Raw genomic sequence first — 27,116 nt, forward strand, 5'->3', positions numbered from 1 at the left:
CTAAAGTGGCATATACAACATGCTTTTATCAGGTGAGTTCTAACACGTTGCATTGAAACATTTATTAATTTTTAGATGTGTCTCTTTGTGTAAAAATGCATTCATGTTGAGGTACATTTACTTCATGCAGTGTGGGTCAGTGAAATCAGTTCTTATGTACAAATCTAAAATGTTTAAAAATTACTGAGCCACCCCCATGACTACTTTATTCTTCATGTGTAGGCAATGGCGTAATATACACCGTCATGTTGGACCTGGAAAGACAAGTAGTTGGAGGTGGGAAGACATTAAATTTTGGAAGGTTTTGTAAACACAACTGGCATTCTCTTGGTAGATCATAAATTGGTAACTCCTCCCCATAGTTCCACACCTTTAGCGCTGCTAGCTGCATGAGTCTTGGAACTTGTCCATCAGGTGTACTGGTAACTCCCTCAATTACTGTTGGGCTGAATGACCTTTGTCCCTCCAGTGCAGATGTTCCCTTGGCAGAAGCTTTCCAGTGAAGTTTAAGTTTGTGACCATCAACTTTTAGTGACTGAATCATATCCGGTGAGTCATTGTTTACTTTCTTTTCTATCCAAGCTTTAGGGTAAACATCCTTTGCTGTAAGTGGCCCATGTGTGCTGTTTTCTCTAATCTTGTTTAAGTTCTTTCTTGCCTCTTGCAAGTCGAGGTCTGTGGTGAGCATTTGGGCATAATTATTCTTTCATTCTTTCTTCATGAACTTCACGTGCGGCTTCTGTGGTCCTGGTCTTGGTTTTTCCACTGTGCAGAATGTTCTCAACAAATGTGATTGAAGCCTGTTTTGATAACTCTGACATGTTATCACTAAGTTACAGTTGCGAAAGGTTGAACTGTCTTTCTGCAAGAACATTGTTAACTGGAAAACTGAAAATGTGCTTGGCGTAGAACTCAAACAGGTTTGGAGTGGCTTCTTTACTTATGAGTGAGCTCTGTTGTGGTAAAGCCATTTCTTTGATCTCACATAGCAACTGGGGTTCCTTTAATTTCCAATGAGTGGCCCATTTAATTAATCCAACTCTGTCCTTAAGAGACCAATGTGAGAATGTTCTGTCCATGAACATAAAGGGAATGTTCACTGACTTTTCTTTTTGATCTTCAGATCTGACTGGAATTCCAAGAAGCTTTAAAACTGAATGCCAGAAATGACCTTGGTATCTCTGATCAGCTCCCATTCCAAACAACTTAGTAAAAGTTAACCACTCTGCTCCATGATCTTTCATTACTTTAAGTGCTTCTTGTAACATTGGCCTCTGCACTTGTTTGCGAAAATGGTCAATAGCTGCTGGGTCTCTCAATGACATCTTTACCTGTTGTGATGTTACAGGAAAATGTTCAGATGGAGACTTCAACATTTCACTAATTAAAGTTTCATGGTGCTTCAAAACAGTTGCTGGCCATAACCAGGCAAGGTAACCACTGGAAAAACCAAGTTCTGTATCACTAGCTTGGGATGTGTTCAGAGAAGGAATGATGAACTTGTCAAGGAATTCAAACAAAAACTTGATTTCAACTTGAATCATAGGACTTGAGCTCATCTTAATGACATCTTGCCAAATAGTGTGGTGGCTATGTGATTTTGGCAATCTTTGAAGGAGATGCTCAGCAAGCTGTAGACAAGCTTTTCCATACTTAAGATACCACTGGAGTATCATGAATCGTGATTTTGATTTTTATTGTTTTGGGAATGGCAAGAAAGCCTTTCTGCGCCGAAGGTAGATCTCTACATTTAGGATTGAGCACACTTACCATTACACCTTTCTGCCTTTAATTAGATTTGAATAATTATTACAACACTTGGGTTATATTTTTATGTGGTATCCTACAGATGAGGAAGAAGTTGTGCCTAAGAAATTAAAACCCTCTGCCAAACAGACAGAAACAAAAGCAACTAAAGAGGTCCAGCAAGTTAAAGAGAGGTAACATTCAGTACTCTTTTTCATTAAATTTGATATATTTTGGTACCAAACCCTTGTGTTCATTTAGAACATTGGATATTAGTCTAGCTAGCAGAGCTCGACACTAACAGTAGCCCACTAGCCACAGACTATAGTAGAAATTCAGTTTTGGCCAGTTGGTTTCAATTTCCACTAGCCAGTTTGGCTGGTAAATAAACTGAAATTGTCATCAAAATCTAAGATGTCACTAGCCACTTGGCTTAAGTAAGTTGAAAATTTAGTTATGAGCCCTGGCTAGGGATTTCTCTGGATTCTTTACAGAATTCTCTAGCTAAATTTTAATTGTACAAGTTTTTTTTTTCTTTTTTCACTCTATGTCATCAGAGGTAGAGAATGTTAGACTTGCCTTTGGACACTGCTTTCGTGCTAACAGATTTCACCCTTTGATCCTTCGGAGTGACCAGTATTTAATTTTTCGTTACAACAATAATTATTATCACCCCTGAATCACACAGTGAGGTCCTGAGAATGAAGGAAGCTCTTGATTGTTAAATAAATTCTCCTTTCCAGCATCATAGGAAATGTATAGAGAATGGTATGGAGAATATGCATACTGATGTTAGGGTGAAAAAAAAAAACAACAACAACAACAGCAACATGAGGGAGACAGAGTAAAACAGTCACCAAGAGAGAATTTTAACACAACATTCTTGACATTATTGAAATACTACTTCATGGATTTTTCTAGTTATCAAATAATCATTTTTTTTTTGTTAATATTATTTCTGTTTCAGTCCAGTCAAACCTAAAGAGAAAAAAGTAACCTATGCTCTTGATTCCTTTGGTTCAACTCCAGTGGAAAGGGAATCCAGGAAAACATTTGCTAATAAAAGAAAACAGGTCAGTGACTAACTGCACTTCTGTGTCATTCCTTTCTTCTGGGGAGGGGGGGGGGGGGTAGCAAGGATTGGTGTGAGGAGCTGATCCTGGTTCACCCACAAATTTTGAGAAAAAAATCAGGCATCATGTGTAGTTTAAACATTATTTCACGCATCACAAAAAGGAACAAGGAAAACATTCAACCTCACCATACCATGTCTTTCTGTAGAATTCAGGTATCATGTATGAATTGGACATGCTCTCATAGTTGTATGTCAGCTTGGACTATAGTTAACATGTTCAGTGTGCCATCTTGCAAAACCAATGGGTAATGACCAATGCCTGAGTCACATATCGTATAATCATATTGATTTTAAGAGTTTACTCTGGGGGGTGAGGAGAGGAGATGTTGGAGAAAAGTTGTAGCCAAAAACACAACACCAGAGCCCTTATAATTACATGTACATGAGATTACACCCTCCTCTACTTTCAAGATCTGAAATTAAATTCTCGGTACTGCCTTTCACATATGTCATATGATTTGTACTCTGAGAATATGGCATTTAATCAATCAATATTTTTCTTGTTTGATGAGTTTCTTCTCATCACATAATTGCGGCTTGACGTGGAGTTGTTATTGTTATGAGAAATTAGAGGATGATTCTTAAGGGTGTTGAGCTCAGTCTAGAACCCAGTCTGCTTCATCCCTTAGTTCCATGCCGAACCATCTAGAAAATGTTTTAATACTCCTGCAGAGATCTGACGAGTCTGAGGAAAGTGAAGATATGCTGAAAAATAGAAAAGAAGAATCTAAAAACGGGAGAGATAAAGGAGGAAGAGAAAATGGGAATGTGAATGGTCAGACAACAGAGCAACCATCAAAGAAAAGAAAGGAAGACTTCTCAGGGGCAAAGCTTGATGTGAAAAAGCCCTCCCCTGAGAAGAAAAAGGTTTGTAAACTTTTTGATGATCACACTCGTTTAAAAGTTGAAAAATTAACCATTTTTATTAAACCTACTATCCTGAAGGTTACTCAAATTGTTTGCATCTGTGAAGCTGTTCTACTTTGACAATAGATGGTTTTTTTCTCAGATACAGAATACATGTACTTCACTGTCAACAATCCTATTGAGAACAGCTCTTGCCCTGCCAGGACAAATTGTTTGCATCTGTGAAGCTGTTCTACTTTGACAATAGATGGTTTTTTCTTAGATACAGAATACATGTACTTCACTGTCAACAATCCTATTGAGAACAGCTCTTGCCCTGCCAGGACAATGCTCAGCTGTTGAAATGTATGACGTACATGTATGATATACTGTAAATCCTCTATTAAGGGCCCCCCCCCCCACTAATAAGGCTCCCCTCTATAGAAGAAGAAATTCATTAAGCCCCCCTGCCCCCCCCTTCCCCTGAAAAAAACAAAAATTCAAAGTCACACTCCTTGTTAGTAAATACAATCAGTTTATTCAAGGACTGCAATTTTAATTTGTCATGTCCTATATTGTATCCTGGTAGTGAACTTCAGGCTAAATTAATAAGCCCCCACCTCTAATAACCCACTCCCCCCAAAGTATCTGAATTAAATAAGCCCCCCTCCCCCCCCCCCCAGGGGGCTTTTTAGAGGACTTATAGAACATGTATAATAGGCAGACCTGTATGATTCACATGTGTGATATTCATCTATGATATGCATGTAGCCTTCTAAACCTTGAAGAGTGACTAGCAGCTAATTCCCCTTAAGAGTAATACAGCTGAGTCATTCATTAGGATCACAAGAATAAAGGAAATGATCACCAACCTCAAAAGCTTTGATTGTTAAACAAATTCTCCCAGTCGGCACTGAAGAAAAATGTATAGAGAAGAGTATGGAGAATTTGACTGCTGATTTTAGGGTGTAAAGGGTTACCCTTTGTCCAGTTCCAAATTTTATCTAAGTATGGACTTTTCAGGAATTACCAAAGACAATTAACTCCTGCTAGCAAACTGGCCTCCAAAGCTGCTGCATCTGCATCACCAGCAAAACCAACAACCACAATTCCGGAAACTCCAGTTAGAGACTCAAAACCAAGTCCAAGGAAAACTGTTACTCCCACAAAGAATGAAAAAGATGACAGTAAGAAAACTCCAACCAAGGGAACGCCAAAGGTGTTAAGAGCAGAGGAGGCAGATGAAGTTCCTCCTTCTTTGGAAAAGAAAAAATCTGGCTACCGTAGTTTTATGGCAAGAGATGGTCCAAGGGCCCTTGGATCAAAGGAAATTCCTCAGGTGGGTTAGAAAGTCCATGATCTAATTGTTAATTCTCCTTTCTAGCTGTCACTCATTTTACTTTAACTCAGTGATAAGAATTTTGGTGTTACACTGTCATGTAGATCAAGATGACAACTTCTACTTGATTATTGAGTATTCTTATAACCAGTTTGCTGGATAATGTATGTATATTCAAGGGAGAGGTTACCTGTTAATCACATCTGGTAGTTGAACAACCATTTCTCAAAGCTCCTAATGCAGGGCTCGACACTAACTTTTCAACTTACTAGCCAAGTGGCTAGTGACATCTTAGATGTTTTTAGATATTACGACAATTTCAGTTTGTTGACTAGCCAAACTGGCTAGTGAAAATTGAAAACCACTAGCCAAAACTGAATTTCTACTAGTCTGTGGCTAGTGGGCTACCATTAGTGTCGAGCCCTGCTAATGGTTTGTTTTCCATCGTTTTGTATTCCAGTAAGAGATGTACAACAAAGGAAAAAGAAGATTATTTTAATTAAAGCTGGTTTAGAAAATCTGCCAATAAATGTCACAGAAAAATGTTTTAAACTCGTAGTTTTATTTAGGAAAAAAATTAAATGTATTTTATTCTTTTACTCTCAGTTTTTCTTTTCAAATGTTGGATCAATGTCAGTGTCTGAGAAATCATGCACTCGTTAGGGGTGGGGTACATGTAGGTGTGCTGTTACTCAGATACCAAATGTTTATGGTGCTTCCCAACAGATGGTACTATTTTTTTTTTGTCCCTTCTAACTTTTCAATTTGAAAGGTATTAAGAGGCCTTCAAGGAAAGAATTATTCATTTTGCTTTGTACATCTCCTTGAGTCATGCATACTCTTGTTGATTTCCGAATCAACTTAACGGCCTGCTCCCAGTTGGCTTGTTAGCTCAATTGGTAGAGCGCTGCACTAGTATCGCAGAGGTCAGTGGTTCGAATCCCTTACAGGCCTGATTTTTTTCAGGTCTGATTTTCGCTATTGCATAAATAGCGCTCTCTACTGCGAGGATCGTGCATCATACGTATCTTGTTGATTTAATGTTTAGGGAGAAGAAAACTGTTTGGAAGGACTGACATTTGTTATTACTGGAGTCTTAGAAAGTATTGAGAGAGATGAAGCAATTGATCTGATTCAGAGATATGGTGGGAAAGTTACCCAATCAGTGAGCAAGAAAACAAGCTATGTCGTTGTGGGACGGGATGCAGGAGAAAGTAAACTTTCTAAGGTAATGGACAGTTCAAAACAAAGAAACAAAATAATAGAGCTTTAGAAACAAAATTGAAATGTAAAGGACGTCATTTGTTATGGCGGTGGACATCTAAAGGTTGTGTGTTGAAGTTGAGTGCTACATGCAGAAAGGATTGATCAGTAGTTTGAAAAGTGTTGGTTTTACAGAAACTTATGTAGGAATTCACCATTGGGTAGCGGGTAAAATCCTCTTTTTTTATCCCAGCACTTTTACTTTCAATAATTTTTTTTCCTTAAGTCGTTGCCCTTCAATTGAACATTATATTTTGAGTTTATGTAAAATTCTGGGCCACCACCACATGAAAATTGGTGATTATAGTTTACAAGCAGATATTCAGGAATATTAAAACAGTCTTATAAGTGAAGTAGCTTGAGGAATTACTGGTAGCTTGTGACTTTGGTCTCTGGTACCTCACTCCTAGGCTAAGCAATGTGGAACATCACAAATAGATGAAGATGGTCTGTTTGAGGTTGTCAGAACAAAACCAGGTAATGTGACCTACTACGAACCACCTAGTGTGGAGAAGAAGTCTAAGAAGAAGGAGAAAGCTGAACCAATGGAGGCACTCAGCCAAGGAAAAGATCACTCTGAAGGTGATTTGTCACAACTGAGTGAAAGATCTGTGTCATCTCCAGCGACACAAACACCATCATCATCACCTGCACTGAAAGGTGGGTGCTGCAAATTCTTTCAACAATTAGAACAGGAGCATAATTTCAATGGAAATTTCCTCACCAGTAAATATCCTATTGTATGGTGTAGTTACACTTAGCAAATACTTTCTAGGCTCTTTCTTTTGCGTGTTCAGGTGTAAGTTACACTAATGACATAAGTATGTGCTGTACCAAAACAGTGGCACATAAGCCATAGGCTAGTCTACGATGACTGATACATAAATATGCTAATCATTCATTTATTCATCCTCCTGTTTATCTTTTCATTTATGTATCAGTTTGCTCATTTTTCCATCCTACCATCTATGGGTCTGTGTTTGTCTGTCTGTCTCTCTTTCTATCTGTCTGTCTTTCTATCTGTCTGTCTCTATATCTGTCTATCTCTCTATCGCTCCAACGGAGGGCTAACGCTCAAAACGTCAGCCTTTGTAATCGTTACAGTGGCCAATTTACCATTTCAACTTTGTTGATATATTCAAATCATTTCGTTACCCCCACTGATGCATCCCCAAACAGTTTCTTTAGAAACTATCAGCCTTTATTCATTTGTCTATCCGTATGTCTGTCTATCTGTCTGTCTGTCTTTCTATCTGTCTGTCTGTCTGTCTGTTTTTCTATCTGTCTGTCTCTCTGTCTGTCTATCTGTCTGTCTGTTTGTCTGTCTCTGTCTTTCTGTCTGTCTGTCTGTCTATCTGTATATCTGTCTGTCTGTTTATCTGTCTCTGTCTTTCTATCTGTCTGTCTGTCTGTATAGCTGTCTGTCTGTTTGTCTGTGTCTGTCTGTCCATCTGTCTGTCTGTTTTTCTGTCTATGTGTTGTTTCTGTCTGTCTATCTGTCTGTCTCTTTATCTGTCTCTGTCTTTCTATCTGTCTGTCTGTCTGTCTGTATAGCTGTCTGTTTGTCTGTGTCCGTCTGTCTATCTGTCTGTCTGTCTGTTTGTCTGTCTATGTGTTTCTGTCTGTCTATCTGTCTGTCTGTCTCTCTGTCTGTCTATCTGTCTGTCTGTCTGTTTGTCTGTCTCTGTCTGTGTCTGTCTGTCTGTTCTTGTGTGTGCTTGTTCATCCTTCTAATCATTGCTTATCAGTCTGTCCACTAGCCAGCATCCCCATTCATCTACTTACAGCAGCGCCAACCAATCAGTTTGACCAACTGTTTGTCAGGTCACTCACCCATTTTCTTATTAGTTCACCCACCCACCCACCCACTTTACCTATCAGTTCACTTCTTAGTCCAGCTGTCTGTCCATATAATTATCTGTCCTTCCATCTTTGCACACCTTTTTAAACAAAGTTTAGTTTGTTTTCCTGTTTGTTTGTTTGTTTTGAAATTTTTGATAGTAAAGGTCATTTGTTTCCTTTTATTGTTTGTTTACTTGTCTGTTTGCTTTTATCCAGGAGAACCAAGTTTGCTGTGGGTGGACAAGTATCGGCCTCGTGCTGTAAAGCAGATTATAGGTCAGCAGGGTGATAAGAGCAACATGAGAAAGCTGATGAACTGGCTGAGAGACTGGGAAAAGAACAGAAAGAAACCAGCCTCTAAATGTGAGTGTGCATTTAATTCTAGGTGTTCTTTGTACAACATCCTGTGTCATGTAACTTGTTCAACGAAGGATCAAAAGGTTGTACTCCAAGCCCAACCCACGTGATTGTGATGTATTCTTGGGTAAGGTGCTTCACTCTCAAAATGCCTCTCTTTCGCAAAGAATGGAAGTGGTTCAGGCAAAAACTCAGAAGAAGCAGATGAAATGTTAGGGATGGCAGGGCTTGACACTAACTTCTTTTCAACTTACTAGCCAAGTGGCCAGTGACATCTTAGATGTTTTTAGATGTTACGACAATTTCAGTTTGTTTACTTGCCAAACTGGCTAATGGAAATTGAAAACCACTAGCCAAAACTGAATTTCTACTATTGTCTGTGGCTAGTGGGCTACCTTTGGTGTCGAGCCCTGGAAGGTAACTTGATGCGGAAAGAGCAACCTTGTCTAGAGGGAAGTATAGATATACTGTAACATACCTGATGCTACTTGAACTTGGATAAGCTTCAAACAGATTGGCTTTCTGTCTCTTTACCCTTCAACTCCCATCAGTGATCAAGACTGAATTTCTCCTTACAATTTTTTTTTTTTTTTTGGCTTAACCCTTTAAGGAATAAACTTTTTAAGAGTATCAAGATTTTCCCTTGCTCACAAAGAACACGCGATTGCTTTTTGTTTTTTTGTTTGTTTTTTTCTAAGTTTCGTCTTTCCGCTCACCTTATGCGATCGATAAGATGCTGAGATCAGGCCTTAGAACTAAAAAGTGTTTCATAAACGAGAAGTTATGATATTAGAAACAGAAGCAATAGTGGAATACTAAATCCCTTGTTCAATGATGTTGCTTATCACTCGCAAAATAGGCCCGCATAATTTATGTTAAACATTCTAATAAGGGGCATTTGCTCAAATTACAAGCACACATAATAGTAAATGGATAACAGTTTTAATTCAGTTCCTTTTTTTCTTCTACAGCTTCGTTTTTCAAGAAAGATCAAGATGGATCGTCCTTTAAGGCAGCTCTTCTGTCTGGTTCTCCAGGAGTTGGTAAAACAACAACAGCAACACTGGTTTGTGAGGAGCTTGGTTTTACTTACATTGAAATGAATGCCAGTGACACACGGAACAAAAAGACTTTGGAGGAACATATATCTCAGTCATTAAGCAATAAAACCATGGATGGTTTCCTAACAGGTAGCAAAATTTCTGTAAGATTTGGAATGACGAAGGGCGAACGCTCGAAACGTCAGCTTTTAAACTCTCTACGGTGGCCAATTTACATTATTAACTAAGTTGATAAAACCAAATTACCTTTTCTTACTGAACTGACTTCACTGCATCATTTTCTTAATTTCACCTTTTTGCTGCACTGTACATGAATGAGTTATTACGGTAACCTAAAATGTATCATTCTAATAAACATGCAAACTATCTTTATTTTAGCATGCTTTGTATATGCGTGTCAATTGTTTTGTTCTCAACTGTACACTGCACTATTGTACAGTTCCTCTCAAAAGTAAGTTGACAGTCTCGACTAGAAACTCGATCTTCGATACTCGAAACTATCGAGAGTCCAGGTTCGAGAGATCGAGTGTCGAGTATCGGGTATCGAGAGTCCAGGTTCGAGATATCGAGTGTCGAGTATCGGGTATCGAGAATCCAGGTTCGAGATATCGAGTGTCGAGTATCGGGTATCGAGAATCCAGGTTCGAGATATCGAGTGTCGAGTATCGGGTATGGAGAGTCCAGGTTCGAGATATCGAGTGTCGAGTATCGGGTATCGAGAGTCCAGGTTCGAGATATCGAGTGTCGAGTATCGGGTATCGAGAGTCCAGGTTCGAGATATCGAGTGTCGAGTATCGGGTATCGAGAGTCCAGGTTCGAGATATCGAGTGTCGAGTATCGGGTATGGAGAGTCCAGGTTCGAGATATCGAGTGTTGAGTATCGGGTATGGAGAGTCCAGGTTCGAGATATCGAGTGTCGAGAGTCGAAGGTCACGAATCGAGGGTCGATCCGCAGTGTCAATAAAGCTATTTTATTATTGCACGCAGAGCAATAGTGAAGGACGAAGTGCTTAACATGCGGCTTCTTTTTTTTTTTTTTTGTTGCGTCAGGTCACAAAGCAGACCCCAGTAAACATGTTCTCCTTATGGATGAAGTTGATGGAATGGCTGGCAACGAGGATAGGGGAGGCATGCAGGTATGGGGGGAAAATATCATGATTTTTACCTGTTTTGTTTGTTTCTGTGTTTGTGCTTTTTCCTTGTTTTTGGTTTTTGTTTGTGTGTTTGTGCTTTTTCCTTGTATTTGGTTTTTGTTTGTGTGTTTGTTTTCAGATTTGTTGTTATTTGATTTTTTTTTTGTATGTTTCTCTTTGCCTTATGTTGTTGCTATTTTGCTGTTGCTGTATTATTTTTGTCCGAATTACCTTTGGCCTCATTTTCAAAACGAGGCCTGGTACTCAACTATTCATGCGGAAGTGAGTTTAATATTCATGCAAATGAAAACTTACAGGGAAAGGATGAGTACCAGGACCGCTTTGAAAAAGAGGCCAAGGGTATTTCGGAAATGGGCTATTGAAGTCATTGTTTCAAACTTTGATTTGTCTTCTTGTTCTTCACTTTGGAAAAAAGCAACCTTTGCCAAAAAAATTACTGTTAATTCCATTTATTGAACAGGAACTCATATCGCTGATAAAGAACTCAAAGATACCCGTCATCTGCATGTGTAATGAAAGGAACAGTTCAAAAATACGCAGCTTGGCAAATTACTGTTTTGATTTGAGATTTCAGAGACCTCGGGTTGAACAGATCAAGGTAATACCAAGCGTGCCGTTTTTTTTTGTCTGTTTGGTTGGTTGTTTGGTTTACGCCTGCATGCAGAATACATATTATTATATCTTCTTTCCCAGTAAAGAATTTGAAGTTAGGAATAAACAGTACTGCTCTCGTGTATTACAACACCCCCACGCGCGTGTGTAATTCGTGGGAATTACACGTGCTTCCAGTGCGTGTAGTTACGTGCGTGTAGTGGTTTACACGCCTGTATTTTGATTCGTCTTTTGTCGTTGACTGCGCGGAAATGCGTGTACTCTCACACGAATGCGATCGCTGTGGGAGTTTGTATTTAGACTTAACGATTTCAAATACATGTCTCAAAGCCTTCGTCAAAGCGAAATATGAAGCTATAATGAAACTCTGACGAAAGGCTAACGCTCTAAACGTGAGCACCAGAAGGTCTCTTCGGTGGACAATTTGCAATGTCAACTCTGTTGATAAACTAAACTACAAAGTCTCCTACTGCGGGATACATGTTCGTTTTGAAAGTGTCGGCCTTCAAGTCTGATCTTACATATAAATGGAGAATCAAAGATGTGTTTGTTTTTCAGGGAGCCATGATGAGCATAGCATTTAAGGAAGGACTCAAGATACCACCCCAGGCCATGGAGCAAATTATCGTGGGCGCAAACCAGGATGTTCGACAGGTAAATTGACAAAATTAACTCCACTGACATATGGATAGAGCTGCTTTTTTGCATTCAACTACCAAGCACAATTTAGCGAGACTCTCTCCCACTCGAGTACCGATCAAAAGTAAGTTGATACTGTGTTTCAAAGTAGTATATTTTTATGCTACATAGCGACATAGCCTAAACAAAGAACAATGGAACTTCCATTGTAGAGCTTTTGATATGGAAGCGGGTGAGAAAATAGCATATTGAAGAAGAAAGGTGTGTGTTGAAAACCTGAAGTTCTAGGCAAACAAGAGGGGGGGAGGGATTGTTTAAAAGAGGGAGATTTCTATAGTGGTTAGTATGGGGGTTCCAAAGTGTTCACCGTTGCTCAAGACTTAAAATAGTGATCTCGTGATTGTTTGCTCGCGTTTTTTGTTTTTTGTTTTTTGTTGTTGTTTTTGTTGTTGCTGTGGATGTTTTGGTGTTGTTTTGTTTTGGTTTTGTTTTTTCCTTCTGGTTTGTTTGTATGTTTGTATGTTTGCCTTTGTGCTGAGCTAAACTTTCTTCAAATGCGAGAAAATGAAAAAAAAATACTAAAGAAGTAATAACAGGGAGGGAAAAGTTAACGAATTAGGGGAGTTCAGGATATACAGGATCCAATTAGATTGAAAATGGTTTTTGCCGCAGGTTCTTCATAACTTATCAATGTGGACAGCTAAAGAAAAGTCGCTTAACTATGACCAGGCAAAGGAAGAGGCTGCCAAAGCGCAAAAAGACATCAAAATGGTAAGAAGTTTATCATCGAATGGTGATAAATTATTTATTGTATTTGTTTAAGATAACATTCTGTCCATGTCTAAACCGTTGCGACTCGTCTACGGTCGTTGACGAATCGTTACACCGGAAGTCGAGCGGCATAAGTAATATGTGAAAATGAGTACCATGGTTCGACGGAAGTTGAACCGTGTGTTAACGGAAGTCGAGGGGCGTGAGTAATGAGTGAAAATGAGTGTCATATATGAGAAAATGATAACATGAACCTTTCACGTTCTTAAGGCGTGAAACGACTGAAAGTCCATCGTTAGAAAATTATAAAAAATGCAGGGGTAGAAAATGTTGACGAATCGACACGATTCGCACGGGTCTACTCGATAAGTTGAGTCGATTCGTCTCACCGGAAGTCGATTCGCAGAAGACAATTCACGACTCAAGCCTCACGACTTACCCTGCAGATTTAGTCGCCGTTACTTTTTACCGGTGACCATTGCGGCCCAAACGGTAGCAGCTTGTTGGATTACAGGTTGGTTTAAAGTCATATATAACAGTTGCATGGTTTAGAAAAAAAGTGACAGGAGGCCTTTTGATCGTCAGGGTGCATTTGATGCCGTGAGGAGACTTCTCTCTGGAGCTGAAAGTTCGAAGATGAACTTGATTGAAAAATCGGACATGTTCTTTTGTGATTACTCCATGATGCCTCTCTTTATGCAAGAAAATTACCTCATGGTTGAACCAGGCCAGGGCCGGTGAGTTGAGATCTCAGTACTTTTGTTATTCGCTTCAAGTTATTAGAGCAAGTTTCAATTCACTTCCGAAAGTAATTCGGGATTTTTATGGTATTGCTCCACTCCGCTTTGTGATTGAATTAAGGAGGCGGCGTGGCCGAGTGGTTAGGGTATTTTGGACTTGTAATCCGGCGGCCTGGGTTCGAGTCCTCCACCCTCTACCCGCTGGATTTGTTCTCGGTTGCCCCGAGTTTAACTCCTCGGCTGCGCTCTGTAAATAGCCTACTGGTTTGCCTCCTTCCAGTGGGGATTCACACTCCTTCCAGTGGGGACACACACACACACACACACACACACACACACACACACACACACACACACACACACACACACACACACACACACACACACACACACACACACACACACACACACACACACACACACACACACACACACACACACACACACACACACACACACACACACACACACACACACACACACACACACACACACACACACACACACACACACACACACACACACACACACACACACACACACACACACACACACACACACACACACACACACACACACACACACACACACACACACACACACACACACACACACACACACACACACACACACACACACACACACACACACACACACACACACACACACACACACACACACACACACACACACACACACACACACACACACACACACACACACACACACACACACACACACACACACACACACACACACACACACACACACACACACACACACACACACACACACACACACACACACACACACACACACACACACACACACACACACACACACACACACACACACACACACACACACACACACACACACACACACACACACACACACACACACACACACACACACACACACACACACACACACACACACACACACACACACACACACACACACACACACACACACACACACACACACACACACACACACACACACACACACACACACACACACACACACACACACACACACACACACACACACACACACACACACACACACACACACACACACACACACACACACACACACACACACACACACACACACACACACACACACACACACACACACACACACACACACACACACACACACACACACACACACACACACACACACACACACACACACACACACACACACACACACACACACACACACACACACACACACACACACACACACACACACACACACACACACACACACACACACACACACACACACACACACACACACACACACACACACACACACACACACACACACACACACACACACACACACACTAGGCATAAATTCGCAACATACCGAGAAGTATAAATTCCTTGGTTCGTGTTGCCCGCTTAACCCTTTTTTCCCCTAACATTAGTAGGATATGTTCCCATACAAGGTGCTAAGGAGAATTGGTCCAGCAATCTAGAACGTTTTTAATTGGTGATCATTTCCTTTATTCTCCTGACCTTAATGTGTGATTCAGGGGCGATATTGTAATGAGAAATTAGATGTAAGTCGCTCTTAAGAGGTTAAATGGTTAAGGCAGAGAGGAATAGCGCGAACCTCTCTGTCATGCTTATACTCGCTCAATAAATGCCCATAAGAATTAAAAGTAGCAGCCAAGTAACATTCCAGTTTGACCTTAGTGTTGATTTAGCGCTGCTGGATTTTTTTCAGGCCATGTTTTCGTGTGTGATCCCGTCAACCTTTATAAGCGGGGGAATGGGTCAGAGGATCGAGTTTCCTCAGTGGCTGGGTAAAAATTCCAAATATGGCAGGCTAGACCGCATGCTTCAAGAATTGAAGGGTCACATGCGATTGAGGTAAGGGTATTTGTGGAATGTGACCAGTGTAATAAAGATCATTTCCATCGGGGTTATCGTAGTAAACTGTCAGAATAAAATAGAGTAATCAAAGGTAGCCAATGAGACGCGGAAGTAGAAACTGGAAAATTTCCTGAAGTGCGAAAAAACGCAAATAATTAAGACGCGTTTTACGTGTATTCGGTACAAAAGATTTTGGCTTTTATTGTTGTTGTCGTTGTTTTTTGTTTGTGTTGTGTGTTTGCTTTTTTAGCAGTCTGCATTAAGCATCAAAGCAAAACCAAAGCCTTTCTCACTCTTAAATTCGTATTATCATTGTTATCGTTATCAGTATCATTATTCGTTGTCATTATTATTATTAGTAGTAGTAATACGTATTGTTATTGTTATTATTACATTTGATTTTATTTATTTATTCATTTTTTTTTTCTTTTTTGTATTTTTTCGTATTTTAATGTTTATTGATATTTTTTAGCACATCCGGAAGCAAGTTGTCAATGAACATGGACTACATTCCTTATCTCAGAAAAGTCCTCACCAGTCCGCTTATGACTCAGGTATGTTCGACGGAAACTCGTTTCTGGTGTGAGCTTGCTCACTTGAAAATCAATCAATCAATCAATTTATCAAACAATCAACTAACAGGCCATTTGACAGTTGTGTACTTAGTTGCCAAGCCTTTGATTTGGAGTGAGGCCGAAGATGACCTTGTTTTGATAGAGATCAGTATCTGGCTAGCAAGATAACAAAATAATTTACATTAGAAAATCACCAACGTTTTTATTATAACCAGGTCAGCTTTGGCCTCAATCCTGTTCAAAGGCTTGGCAGCCAAGCCTTTACCTGTAAAATGGACTATTCATTAATGGATTGACCAAGCAATTAGTCTATGATTTATTGTAACACGTTCTTGGAACTGTCATCTCATTACTGTTTACTAACCATTTACATCCTAATCTATATGTATATATATATAAAATATATATATATATATATATAAAAAAAAAATATATATATATATATATATATATTTTTTTTTTTTTTTTTTTTTTTCCATACTCTCCGCATTTTCTTTGGCACTAAGAAGGAGAAGTCGTTTGACAATCGTGGAGTCTTAGTTTGGTGATCATTTCTTTCATTCTCATGGTCTTGATCCCGTTTCTACACTTAGGAATCAGACCAGATTAATTCTGGTGTGTCCAGTGTCATTCAAATCATGGAAAACTATGATTTAACCAAAGAAGACTGGGATTCTATCATTGAGGTTGGTCAATTTGAAGGACAGAGAGATCCAGTCGCGTCGATTCCTTCAAAGGTTTGTACATTCCTGTTGGCCACAAAGACATGAAAATGCGTGGTTTTTAGATTTCAGTGGTGGAGTCGTCCGTGATGTATTTGGTGCATTGACGAGTAATTGCCTTTTTTCTCTGGGTTTCCTGTGATAAATCCCAAGTTTAAAATTGCCCTGTACCTTGCTCGCAAGCTACATTACTTTATGTTCTTTATGAGTAACTTGGGAAACTGTCATTTATAATCGCTTTGAAATTTTTATGACGTTTCTCTTTAGGTGAAAGCAGCGTTCACACGAACCTACAACAAAGAAAGTTTTAAGACACCTTACGCCATTCGCGCGGCGCCAAAGAAGGGACGGAAAGGCGGAGCAGAGGAAGGACAAATGATGGAGGAAGAAGGAGAAGGAGATGTGGTTGAACAACAGGACGACGACGATGATCTGGAGAATAACCCCATGATCAAGGCGTCAAAGAAACCAGCCAAAGCAGCAGGAAGGGGTGCGGCAAAAGGCGGAAAATCAAAGGAAGGTGCTAAGAAAGAAGCGCCGACATCCAAGGGAAAAGGAAGAGGAAAAAATAGAAAATGATAGGTTTGTGCGGGAAGGAGCACCTTCACTAGGAAAATATTCGACTGGGATGGCAAGGATTAATTTTAAAATGTATAGCGATGGAATAATAGCTTTAGAGCGGATGACAAAAATGAAAAACTTGAAGGAAACCGAGGCGTGTCTTTCATTATTTTCTGCGATTTGACTGCTTGGAAAGATGTGTACATCCAGCCATCCGCGAAATTCTAACCAAGGACTATGATTCTTTAATCCAGGTCTTCCTTAGCGTTGCCTTCCTGACTGCTTGAGGTCTCTGTCATCCGAAACATACAACGCACACTATAAAACACGAGCAATGAAAAAGTAGACCCGATGCTAAAATTACAGCGACGCATCATGCCGAGAGGGAATTCCTATTCAAAACTATTCCACTTAGAAACGTACGTTTCTGTGATTTCAGATTTGAGCTGCAAGACGTTTGTGAAACGATTTCATTATCCATGGCCTAAATCTACCATCGCTTTTAACTCAAATACCTGAATTACACGTGTGATGGGGATAAAGGAGGCATACTTGTGTCTCCCAGGACTTACATAGTTGGCTGTATAATTGTTCACTAACTTTACCCTCTTTTGACTCTGTTTGCGGAGCAAAACTTTTTTTTAATTTTCTGTTTCTTTTTTTTGCCGTCTCACGCGTCCGCTTTCCTTTTTTTGTCAGCTGAATAGTTCTGAATGGATGAAATAGATGAGAGCAAAGCTGCTCGAAATGTCAAAATAAAATTAAAAAAATAACAACAAATATAAAAAAACAAGACGAAGCGATGAGGCATCAAATACTTTGTAGCACTCACGCGAAAATAACATGGCTGAATTTTATAACCGTATAACTATTGTCTTGACACCAACTTTCACCTTTGATGGTGTTATGAATTTTACATGCACCACTACCAGACATTTCTTTTCTTTTTTTGATAAAACTTTGACTCGTAAACAACGTTGTTCTGTTGGTGTAATATTTTATTTCTTAAAAAGAAAAAAAAAATTGTTCAGCCACTTTATGTACTTCACAGCCCTCCGTCGTGTCCTGTTTCAGCTTTGTGTGAACTCTAAGAGTGACTAACATCTAAGTTCTCCTTACAATTTCCCCTCTGAATCACACATTAAGGTCAGGAGAATGGAGGAAATGATCACACGAATTAAAGAAGCTCTTGATTGTTGAAGAAATTCTCCTTGTCAGCACCTTAGGAAATGTGTAGAGAACAGTATGGAGAATATGCATGCCGATAGTAGGTTGTAAAGGGTTAACTCTGTCCAAGAGATTATAAAACTCGAGCGCAAACAAGCCTGAGGGGGTGTAAGCGCTCAGGATGGAAAATTCCTTTATTATGCTTGTGACAGCCTATATTGTATTTTTGAATTCGTAACGTTTAAGCACATGAGAGAACTCCTAGAACTTGATATTATCCATGTTTTGTGTCGAGAATCATGATGGATAACCAGGAACAAAAATTCATACACTGTAGTTTCTCTGATTAAGTCCAACCCCTCGGTCTTTATAATTCGTAAGGATCAGCTGAAATTTAACGCACAAAATTAAAGTAAACAAGAGCGATAACCTGTAGTTTGTTTTGTTTTTGTTTGTTTCTGCGTTTTTCCGGTTTTTCTTTTTTTGTTTTCGCTCTGTTGATTGTTGGTTTGTTCGCTTCTCCGTTTGTTTATCTTTTTTTTTTTTTATTTTCTCCAGTTCTTTGTGTTTATTTGTTTGTTTGTTAGGTTAGAATGGAGTGAGGAGTCCATGCCACTGCCTTTTTGCTGTCATTTCCTGTCCAATTTGCTGATCACTAAGTAATGTCGTGGTATGAGGGTTGTGGGGTTTGTAGGATATCGCTGAATCTATCTTACTCATCAAAGTGAAGTTAAGCGTCCTCTGCTTTTTAACGACTATGAGGCGAATAATTATTTTAGCCTAATGCTCAGTCACTATAGGCGCTTTTTCCTTCCCCTCCTTCTTAACTGAGTTTACTCTCGCTTAAGCTATCCTATCAGCGAAAAGAACGACTACTAATCAGCAAGTCGTTTCGTCGAACAGAAATTGTCTTCAGGATAAGCGTTCTTACCATTTCGAAGTGAACATCTGTATAGCTCCACTCTAAGACAGGGCTTACCGTACCACTGAACTGGGTTGATTCGTACAAATCGAGCTGTCACAGAAGGTTCTATTGTATTGGGCTTTACAAGCAATGGGTGAGAGGACCCACTGAACACCTGAAATGTGATCAAATGAAAGAATAGAACAGAGCGTACGATTCTGTTATTTTTCATTTCTATGATGGGGATGCCTTTCCAGTTACATTTTTTATCTATAAAAAAAAAAAAAAATTGCAAAGCAACATTTCGACATAATTCATTTCATTTCAGCTGCAAAAGATCGTGTTACAATTTGAACAGCATCTCGCCTAAAGAAGGGTATTTTTCTCGGCGAACATCAAAGTAGTAGCGTGGCACAGTTCTGATAAATAGCAAACAAGACCAATCATGGTTTCGTCATGGCTAGCGTTCTCTTGCATTTCGTGAAGTCTTCTTGTTTCTACTTGGAGCTTTAACTGCCAAATGATGACATCGAGGTTCCCTCCGATTGCCTGTTTTGGTTTTGGGTTCTCGAAACGCGACTGAAAACTGCTCCATTTGAACAGAAACAAAAAACGGCAAAGGTTTGAAGCGAGGCGTTAAATACAGACACTGATCACAGAATAGTTAAGATTACATCATTCCTTCTACCTTAGTTCCCAGTCCGTTTTCGGTGTAGTTAAACCACGTGCTACCATACATGCTGAAACTCAGAGTAAATTTGCGCACGAGCCAATATTTAGTCTCCTGACCTTGAATGGCCACGCCTTTTATTTCATCAGCGTAACCCAAGTCTACTTGAAAATATGGTTCGGCATTATCGCTGAAAGATAAGGGAGTTTGCATGTTGTTGATTACGCGCATTTTTTTCCATAAGGAAAGCAGTCAGGGCATAGAGGAATTTGAACGATCTTTTAGAATATTTTTGTGTGTTATGTGCATGGATTGACAGACGAAGTGAAAGTCTGCATTGGCTTAGTGGAGATGGTTGCAAGATCGACATAAGTTAACAAAAGAGTAGTACCTGAGTACAAGGTAGTAGGGAATTTTTCGTCGAGCGTTCAACTCGGTATATACAAAGTATCTCATGGAATAGCATAGCGAATGACTGAGATATCGAGTTAAACACAAGAAGAGAAATCCTATATCTACGAGTAACCATGTATGATTTTTTTTTTTTTTTTTTTTTTATCGTATTAAAACCGTAAGCCACAATCCGAGAAATTTTCGATAATCGACCTTGGATTGAAAATTGTAAACGGTGTGCCATTCATTCGTCAACCTAACAAAGTGGCGCGAAGGGTGAGTGACGTGTTAGCAGTTGACTGGCGATATGAAACACACGTGAAAAATGCCGTCATTTTACCCTTGCGTTGTGTCGGCTTTCTCAGGGCTGGAAATCCTTTTATAATACCGAAGTTTTTCAGTATACAGTATTTGCATTTCTATGCCTTTCGGAAGAGAGAGCTTTAATCATACCCATTTGGACACCAAGCACTTGTTCTGTTTCGAAGCCTTCCGTGGGATGCCGTATAACTTTCGCCTAATGCAGAGCTGCTGTAAAGTTGAGAGTCACTCAGTAAACCGGTCTGTAAACCATAACTGCAGTCTGAAGGTTCAAGACAAAACTAAGACATGAATGATAAAGTGAATTCTTATTAACCTTGAATAGCGCCGAGCTTTTCCCATCTCTCGCAGCGTTGAAGAGAAAAAATAGTCAATGAAGAGAAAAAGTCGGAAACTTGAACAATCAGTCGCTGTAACGAAGAGCTGGAGCTCGACTGCAAGCATTAGAGACTCTTTACGGCTGCCAATTTAGATTACTGTCTTAACTCTGTTGAAAACCAAATTATCTTGCAATCAGAGTGAAAACCGACAAGTAATATTTTTTGATAGCGCTAATTTGCACACTGCCAAAAAAACCTTTCAATATTGGTGTATAAAAATTGCATAGAGGAAAGATCCGAAACCTTCTATAACAAGGCATTAAAAGATGATGCAAGAAAAAATAAACACATTTTTACCTGGATTTGGAAATGTGTAAACTCGTTTAAAAGCGTCAGATCCCTCGACACATTTCTTGCCTAATGCTACCACGTCTCCTTTCTCTGGAATATTACCACTGACAGACTGCAGGCACAATCCACCAGGGCTGTACTTGATTGCCTTCCCATAAGCCATTCCACTGGTCTTTTGAAATCTAATTCAAAATTAAAACTTAAATGATACTATTTTCTCTCGGCTCTGCGAAAACTGTTGTTTAAGCTTGCCAGTAGTTTTAGGGAAATGGAATTAGTAGTACATTTTACTAAGAGCGACTTCCAGAGGGGTGACACGGCGATAAGAAAAAGGAAATTTTCCACCCTTTCTGTTCGGTTGGGTGTATTTTCTTATAAGCTGTTTGCTGGATAATGCATTGAAATTTTGAGAAGAAACACACAAGCCTCTCCCTGGGGAGCAGTGTCAAGAAATTCTTGACCATTACGGAGGAAAAAATCGGGTCATCCTCAGTGTAAAAACCTGACGAGGTTTTCTTTGTTTCATGAGGTATTGTTTGGCTGTACGCTATTGTTTATGATGATTTGTTGTCTTTGTTTTACGTCACTCGTGAACTTCACAGGTTTTTACACCGAGGATGAGCCAAAAAATCTCAATAAAATACATGGTTAAGAAGAGAAAAAAAAAACACATCTGGTTGGCTTTTGACAGTGCACTGAAAACGCCGCTTACTGATGGTGGAATATGACCATATCTGATAAGAGTGGTAAGTTTCTGAAGAAACTGTGGTGCTGCGTCAGTGGGAGTAACACAGTAATTTTATCAACTGAGTCGGATAATGTAAATTAGCTATCGTTAAGAGTTTCGCTCTCACGAAGGGCTAACGCTCGAAATGTTAGCTTTTAAACTCTTCACGGTGGCCCACTTACATTATCAACTTAGATGATAAAACATAAATTACCTTCTTATCCCCACCGACGAGAGCAGCACCACAGTTTTTAATCAGAAACTTGCCCCCTTTATCGATATCTGATGAGGTTTTTTTTTTCCTGCTTTTTAGTTAAATGTAATTATGCATCAGTTTTTCAAACTTTAATTAAACCCTTGGAACCCTAAGAGTCAAAATCTTATTTTTCTTTACAATATCACCCCTGAATCACTCAGTAAGTTCACGAAAATAAAGGAAATGATCACCAACCAAAGAGGCTCGGATTGCTAAACTAACTCTCCTTGCCAGCACCTTAGAAAATGTATAGCGAACAGTATGGAGACTACGTATGATGCACGATCCTCGCAGTAGAGAGCGCTATTTATGCAATAGCGAAAATCAGACCTGAAAAAAATCAGGCCTGTACGGGATTCGAACCACTGACCTCTGCGATACTAATGTAGCGCTCTACCAATTGAGCTAACAAGCCAACTGGGAGCGGGCCGTTCGGTTGATTCGTAATAAACCCGTGATGATAAATCAGATACAATGAATATATGAAATTCAGGTCTTATTTTCGCTACTGCATAAATAGCGCTCTCTTCTGCGAGGATCGTGCATCATACGTATCTATAACCGCAGTTCAAAATATATGAACTTTCATATATTCATTGTACCAGTATGGAGAATATGCATACTGATGTTAGGTTGTAGAAGTTGAAGAGAAATTATGTGAGCGTCAATCTTCACCTGTGTGTTTTATCATCGCAAGCACTAAACGACAACCCGACAGGGGTCCCTTCAGTTGGTAGGCTGTCATTAATCATTGGCTTGACGCACATTTCAGAGCATGCGTGCTGAAGGGAGCCATCCTTGAGTAGAAGAAACCATGACGAGTCACTTATACAGTCTGTGTCAAATACTAGAATTTCTGATTCATTGACTACACAAGAGTGGGATTTGGGGCTGATACATAGTCCATTCGGGCTTCTTAGTGGACTGTGCTTTGGAAAACCTAAACAAAAGGAAAAAAAATATTTTCATCCATCTATTCGTCTATCCGACTAGCCTACCGCACATCGATTCCAGCCCTCCACCCCTCCACCCCTCCACCCCTCCTCCAACCTCCCATTATCCGGTCTGTGTATCGTCTGTCTGTCTTTGAGTCTATCTAAATCTATATGCCTTTTGTCACAGTTGCTGGGATCTGATTGGCTTAGCTATTGGATATCTACTCCTTTAGTAGATGGGATTCAAATAAACAGCCCGATTAATGTGCTGTTACAAAACGAAAAAAAGAGAAAAAAAAAAAAAAAAAACAAGACTAATACTGTTCAGTTTTGCTCGATTACGATTGATCATTCGTTCTCGATTTATATGCTCAAAATTTTAATTCGGGTGCCTTCCTCGTCAACTATCACATTAAATGCAAATTTCGAGCTCTTGGTATAATTTACCGAAAACCGTCACTCAGTTACGAAGCTGAACAAAATTAACTGCTTCAAGTTGCCTTTAAGTGATAACCAGGCAACGTGAGTTGTGGATGCCAGTTCAGGAGAGTCATGGGCTCTTTCATCTGCGTCACACAGAACTAGTGACAGACTGCATGCAAAGGATATGTAACCAGCGAGGGTAATTTTGATTCACGCAGAGAAAACTCGCTACTAAGACAGCGAATAATAAGCCTACCACCGCAAGGGGGCCATGGCTTGCACAAGAGAGTTTCACGCGAGGGTCCCAGCTCTGAGCAGTCTTTTCCACCGTTCGCAGGTCGTGGATTGTTGCAGTATCTCGCTCTGACTTTGTAACCGGTTGAACAGGTCTTGCTACAAACGCTCCACGCTGACCAAGAGCTGTAACCACCGTTGACTCAAGTAGTCATGATATTATCCATAAGTATTGGGTCAGAAAATAGAGAACTTTTAATAACTTACATCTGAAATAGACCGGTCAGTATCTATCACTCGGGGGTGGGGAGACAGATGTTTTCTGGTTGTGTTATAATGACCCCCCCCTCCTCTCTCCTCCCTGTATTATTCTAATGATCTCCCATCGGTAGTCAATTTTCTCTAGTCCCCCCCCTTTATACTCTGTTGACGACTGCCCCCCCCTTAGTTTCTCTGAGAACCATGTGATCCTCTAAGTCATCTCACCCCCCCTCCTTCCTTCTCCAGGGCGCTAACACTTATACATGTGTGCAGTTTGAAGCAATTTACCTCTGCAGTGAATCTTCCGAAGAGAGCAAGACACTTAAAGTGATACCCAAGTTCTTATCTTATCTTTACCTGGCAGTGGTGTCTTTATTGGGCAAATGAGGTCTGGTTCCTTGTAATCTGAGAAATATAAAATCAAAGCTTAGTTCGGCATAGAAGTAAGATATAAACTGCGTCGCTACTTGGTATACCACATCCCTAGTGCACTAAAAAACTCAAACAATAAACCTGCCTTGTCTTAGCTCCTTCAGCCAATACCATTTTCTCCTGGGAAAGGCCATTTTGCCAGAAATCCATGGAGAAGGAAGAAAGGGCCATTTTTGTTGCGCCACAAAGGTCCCCCAGGGTATATGTCCCACAGACGAATCACTCGTTGTAAGCAATGCCAATCGATTTCGCCTTGGGAACCAAGGCATTCGGTTGCTTATGGCAAACTCGCCACTCGACCAGTCGTTAAATCGTTTGACCATCATAACGTCTGTTTGATTAGGAAAGTTTCCAGTGAAGGTGTAGTGATTCGGAGCTTGCCAAACTCCACCCCAGCATCCTGGCTGATTTGCATCGAGTCGATACAGAAACGGGCTGTTATTGGTCGAATCATGCTTGATGATGTCAGCTTTTCCTAAAATGGAAAAGTCTGCCCATCTGAGCTTACCGGCCAGTGCGTACGCATTTCGCTGGAGGACTGTTCTTTCATTCCAACCCTTGTTGGTGAGTGCTTGTATCTGTGTATCGTACGTACGGTTTTAGATTAAAAAATCGTTTTGCTTTTTATCTTTCAAATTCATTCAAATAGAGTGTATTAGAGCAGTTGAAAACGTGGAGAAATGAAAGGTAATTTCTCGTCCGACTCATTTACAATTGCAATTAACTTTGTGTCGTGTTCCCCCTTAGTAAAACATTAAGTGGTCAATTTGTGAGATCTGGTAAACCAGATCAACAAAAAAGTGACCCGTAACGTTGTAAGAATCGGAGCAGCCTTTCTTTACAATCAAATGATACGGATTGGAATGGCAGATTTACCAATAAAGTCCATCCCCCGCCAAACCTTCTGGATTGATCACAAATTGTTTTGACTGGCTTTGTGCAGGGTCCATCCAAATGCAGCCGGTAAACTCCATCACGCTCAAAGCCATCCTCAAAATACTGCTTGCAGCTAACTGTAAAACAAAATCACAATTTTGAAATCTGATTTAAGATATCAAAGCTTTACATGAAAATTCAGTACAGTTACTTTTGTCGGAAATTTGATGATTGGATGCTTTTAAAAGAATAGAGAAAATTATCCGAGAAAGGCTTTGAACAAGGGGATAAAGAAACCGGATTAAAATTTAATCCTGGCTGAGTGCTAATGAGCCCTCAAACAACTGGGCCAAGGGTGAAAAGAGGAACCGTAAAAGTAGAGAGTCTAGCCCCAACAGCACGCCACAGAGTTCCAAACAGAGCCATCTTTGCGGATTCCAACACACTCCCGTTGAAGTTACTTTGTCGTTTAATGTTGGCCTCCTATGACTCAAGCATTCCAATAAGAAGTTACGGGAAGCGCAAAAGAAACGAAAACGAAACGAAGAAGTAATTCAAGAGAGGGATTCGCCACTTCCCTGAGAGTAACTCGCAGAATCAGTTTAGTTCGGTAATTCTTGCCACCGTTTTCTTTGAGAATACTTACCATAGCACTTGGTTTTATAACAAGTTGACATTTCAAGCGTCTGTCCTCGGCAGTCGCCATCACGAACACACGAACGAATACGATACCGCATTCCTCCTCGTCCGCAATACTGACTGCACGCTGACCAACGAGACCACGGGCCAAAATCCTGTTCATCACCGTCTGCAGTATAGAGAAAAAACTGGTCAGCTTCTGAGCTCTCATGAGCCTCTTTATGAAAACGAGTCCTTTTTCTGCAGTGACTCATACGTGTGCTGACATATATGTATATATATTCTTAAACAAGGTTCTTTACCTATTTTTTTTTCAAAATGATCACCGCATAGTAATGTTCACACTAACGAAGAACGAGTTCATTCTTGTAAAGAGAAAAAGGGGAAATGAAATATGCTTCGGGCTCGTTTTTTGATTAACCAGCCTTTCTTATTTCTGCAACACCTCTTTGACTTATTCTCCTTTTCTTCGGCTGGCGCAATCACGATGTGAGTAGCATGTCAGTCATGATAGATGCACGAAACTAAGCTACCACAATTTGGTAGCTATAACACAATGGTTGGATGTCAAGGGGCAAGGCATACGCGAGGGGATCAATTCTGGCCGGCTGAGCGCCAACTTCCCTAACCGCTGTGTCGCAAAATAAGCGAAAGAAATTGAAACGTCTGCAGAGATATTTAATAAGATAAAACGTAGGGAGAGGGAGATATCGACTTTTGTGGCTGTTTGTAACTCTTGTGAGACAACCTAGTTCTACATACATGTTATCACTGAAAACCTTCGCACATGCGCAGACGTCTGACGGCTTTGTTGGTAGCTATAGCTTGTCTAGTTTTTTTTCTTCTTTACGAATGGGCGAAGACGAAAACCCTCCAGATGACATATTGAATTCAAGCAATTGAATTCATGAACATCTCGTCTGTGAAAAACCATAATTCTGAACAAATT

The 27,116-nt window shown here is 40.0% G+C and overlaps 2 protein-coding genes and 1 pseudogene across 4 annotated transcripts; 2 read left to right on the plus strand and 1 right to left on the minus strand.

Annotated features, from left to right (window-relative positions):
• On the plus strand, positions 1-12,009 carry LOC148737142 (uncharacterized; annotated as a pseudogene). The gene is made up of 9 exons (XR_015996124.1): positions 1-549; positions 1,124-1,736; positions 1,850-1,940; positions 2,714-2,819; positions 3,554-3,748; positions 4,751-5,066; positions 10,640-10,725; positions 11,204-11,341; positions 11,914-12,009. The product of XR_015996124.1 is annotated as an uncharacterized LOC148737142 (transcript).
• A 1,354-nt stretch (positions 12,010-13,363) lies between these two features.
• On the plus strand, positions 13,364-17,407 carry LOC148737143 (replication factor C subunit 1-like). 2 transcript variants are annotated; one of them, XM_088747289.1, is made up of 5 exons: positions 13,364-13,502; positions 15,252-15,397; positions 15,873-15,954; positions 16,569-16,712; positions 16,965-17,407. In XM_088747289.1, exons 2-5 carry the CDS (start codon positions 15,255-15,257, stop codon positions 17,274-17,276), a joined length of 681 nt encoding a protein of 226 aa, XP_088603415.1. In that variant the 5' UTR covers positions 13,364-13,502; positions 15,252-15,254; the 3' UTR covers positions 17,277-17,407. The 2 variants fall into 2 exon arrangements, with proteins under 2 accessions (XP_088603415.1, XP_088603416.1); XM_088747290.1 differs by lacking the exon at positions 13,364-13,502 and having other exon boundaries at positions 15,238-15,397.
• Positions 17,408-18,328: 921 nt separating this feature from the next.
• On the minus strand, positions 18,329-26,421 carry LOC148737144 (uncharacterized). The gene is made up of 11 exons (XM_088749269.1): positions 26,175-26,421; positions 25,529-25,665; positions 24,738-25,230; positions 24,578-24,625; positions 23,982-24,161; positions 23,043-23,307; positions 21,391-21,566; positions 20,846-20,975; positions 20,018-20,189; positions 19,357-19,504; positions 18,329-18,812 (listed from the first exon to the last, which is right to left on the minus strand). Exons 1-11 carry the CDS (start codon positions 26,419-26,421, stop codon positions 18,793-18,795), a joined length of 2,016 nt encoding a protein of 671 aa, XP_088605395.1. The 3' UTR covers positions 18,329-18,792.
• Between the last annotated feature and the right edge of the window lie 695 nt (positions 26,422-27,116).

This window comes from Stylophora pistillata, chromosome 2, assembly GCF_964205215.1.
Source record: "Stylophora pistillata chromosome 2, jaStyPist1.2, whole genome shotgun sequence".
NCBI lineage: Eukaryota > Metazoa > Cnidaria > Anthozoa > Scleractinia > Pocilloporidae > Stylophora > Stylophora pistillata.

Coding starts and splice junctions, on each gene's coding strand:
- LOC148737143 (XM_088747289.1), top strand. CDS start 15,255: ATGTTTTCGTGTGTGATCCCGTCAACCTTTATAAGCGGGGGAATGGGT. Junction 15,398..15,872: donor AAGGGTCACATGCGATTGAG/GTAAGGGTATTT, acceptor GATATTTTTTAG/CACATCCGGAAGCAAGTTGT. Junction 16,713..16,964: donor TCGCGTCGATTCCTTCAAAG/GTTTGTACATTC, acceptor GTTTCTCTTTAG/GTGAAAGCAGCGTTCACACG.
- LOC148737144 (XM_088749269.1), bottom strand. CDS start 26,421: ATGAGTCACTGCAGAAAAAGGACTCGTTTTCATAAAGAGGCTCATGAG. Junction 24,626..24,737: donor GCTGAAGGAGCTAAGACAAG/GCAGGTTTATTG, acceptor TATATTTCTCAG/ATTACAAGGAACCAGACCTC. Junction 20,976..21,390: donor TTACACATTTCCAAATCCAG/GTAAAAATGTGT, acceptor TTGAACCTTCAG/ACTGCAGTTATGGTTTACAG.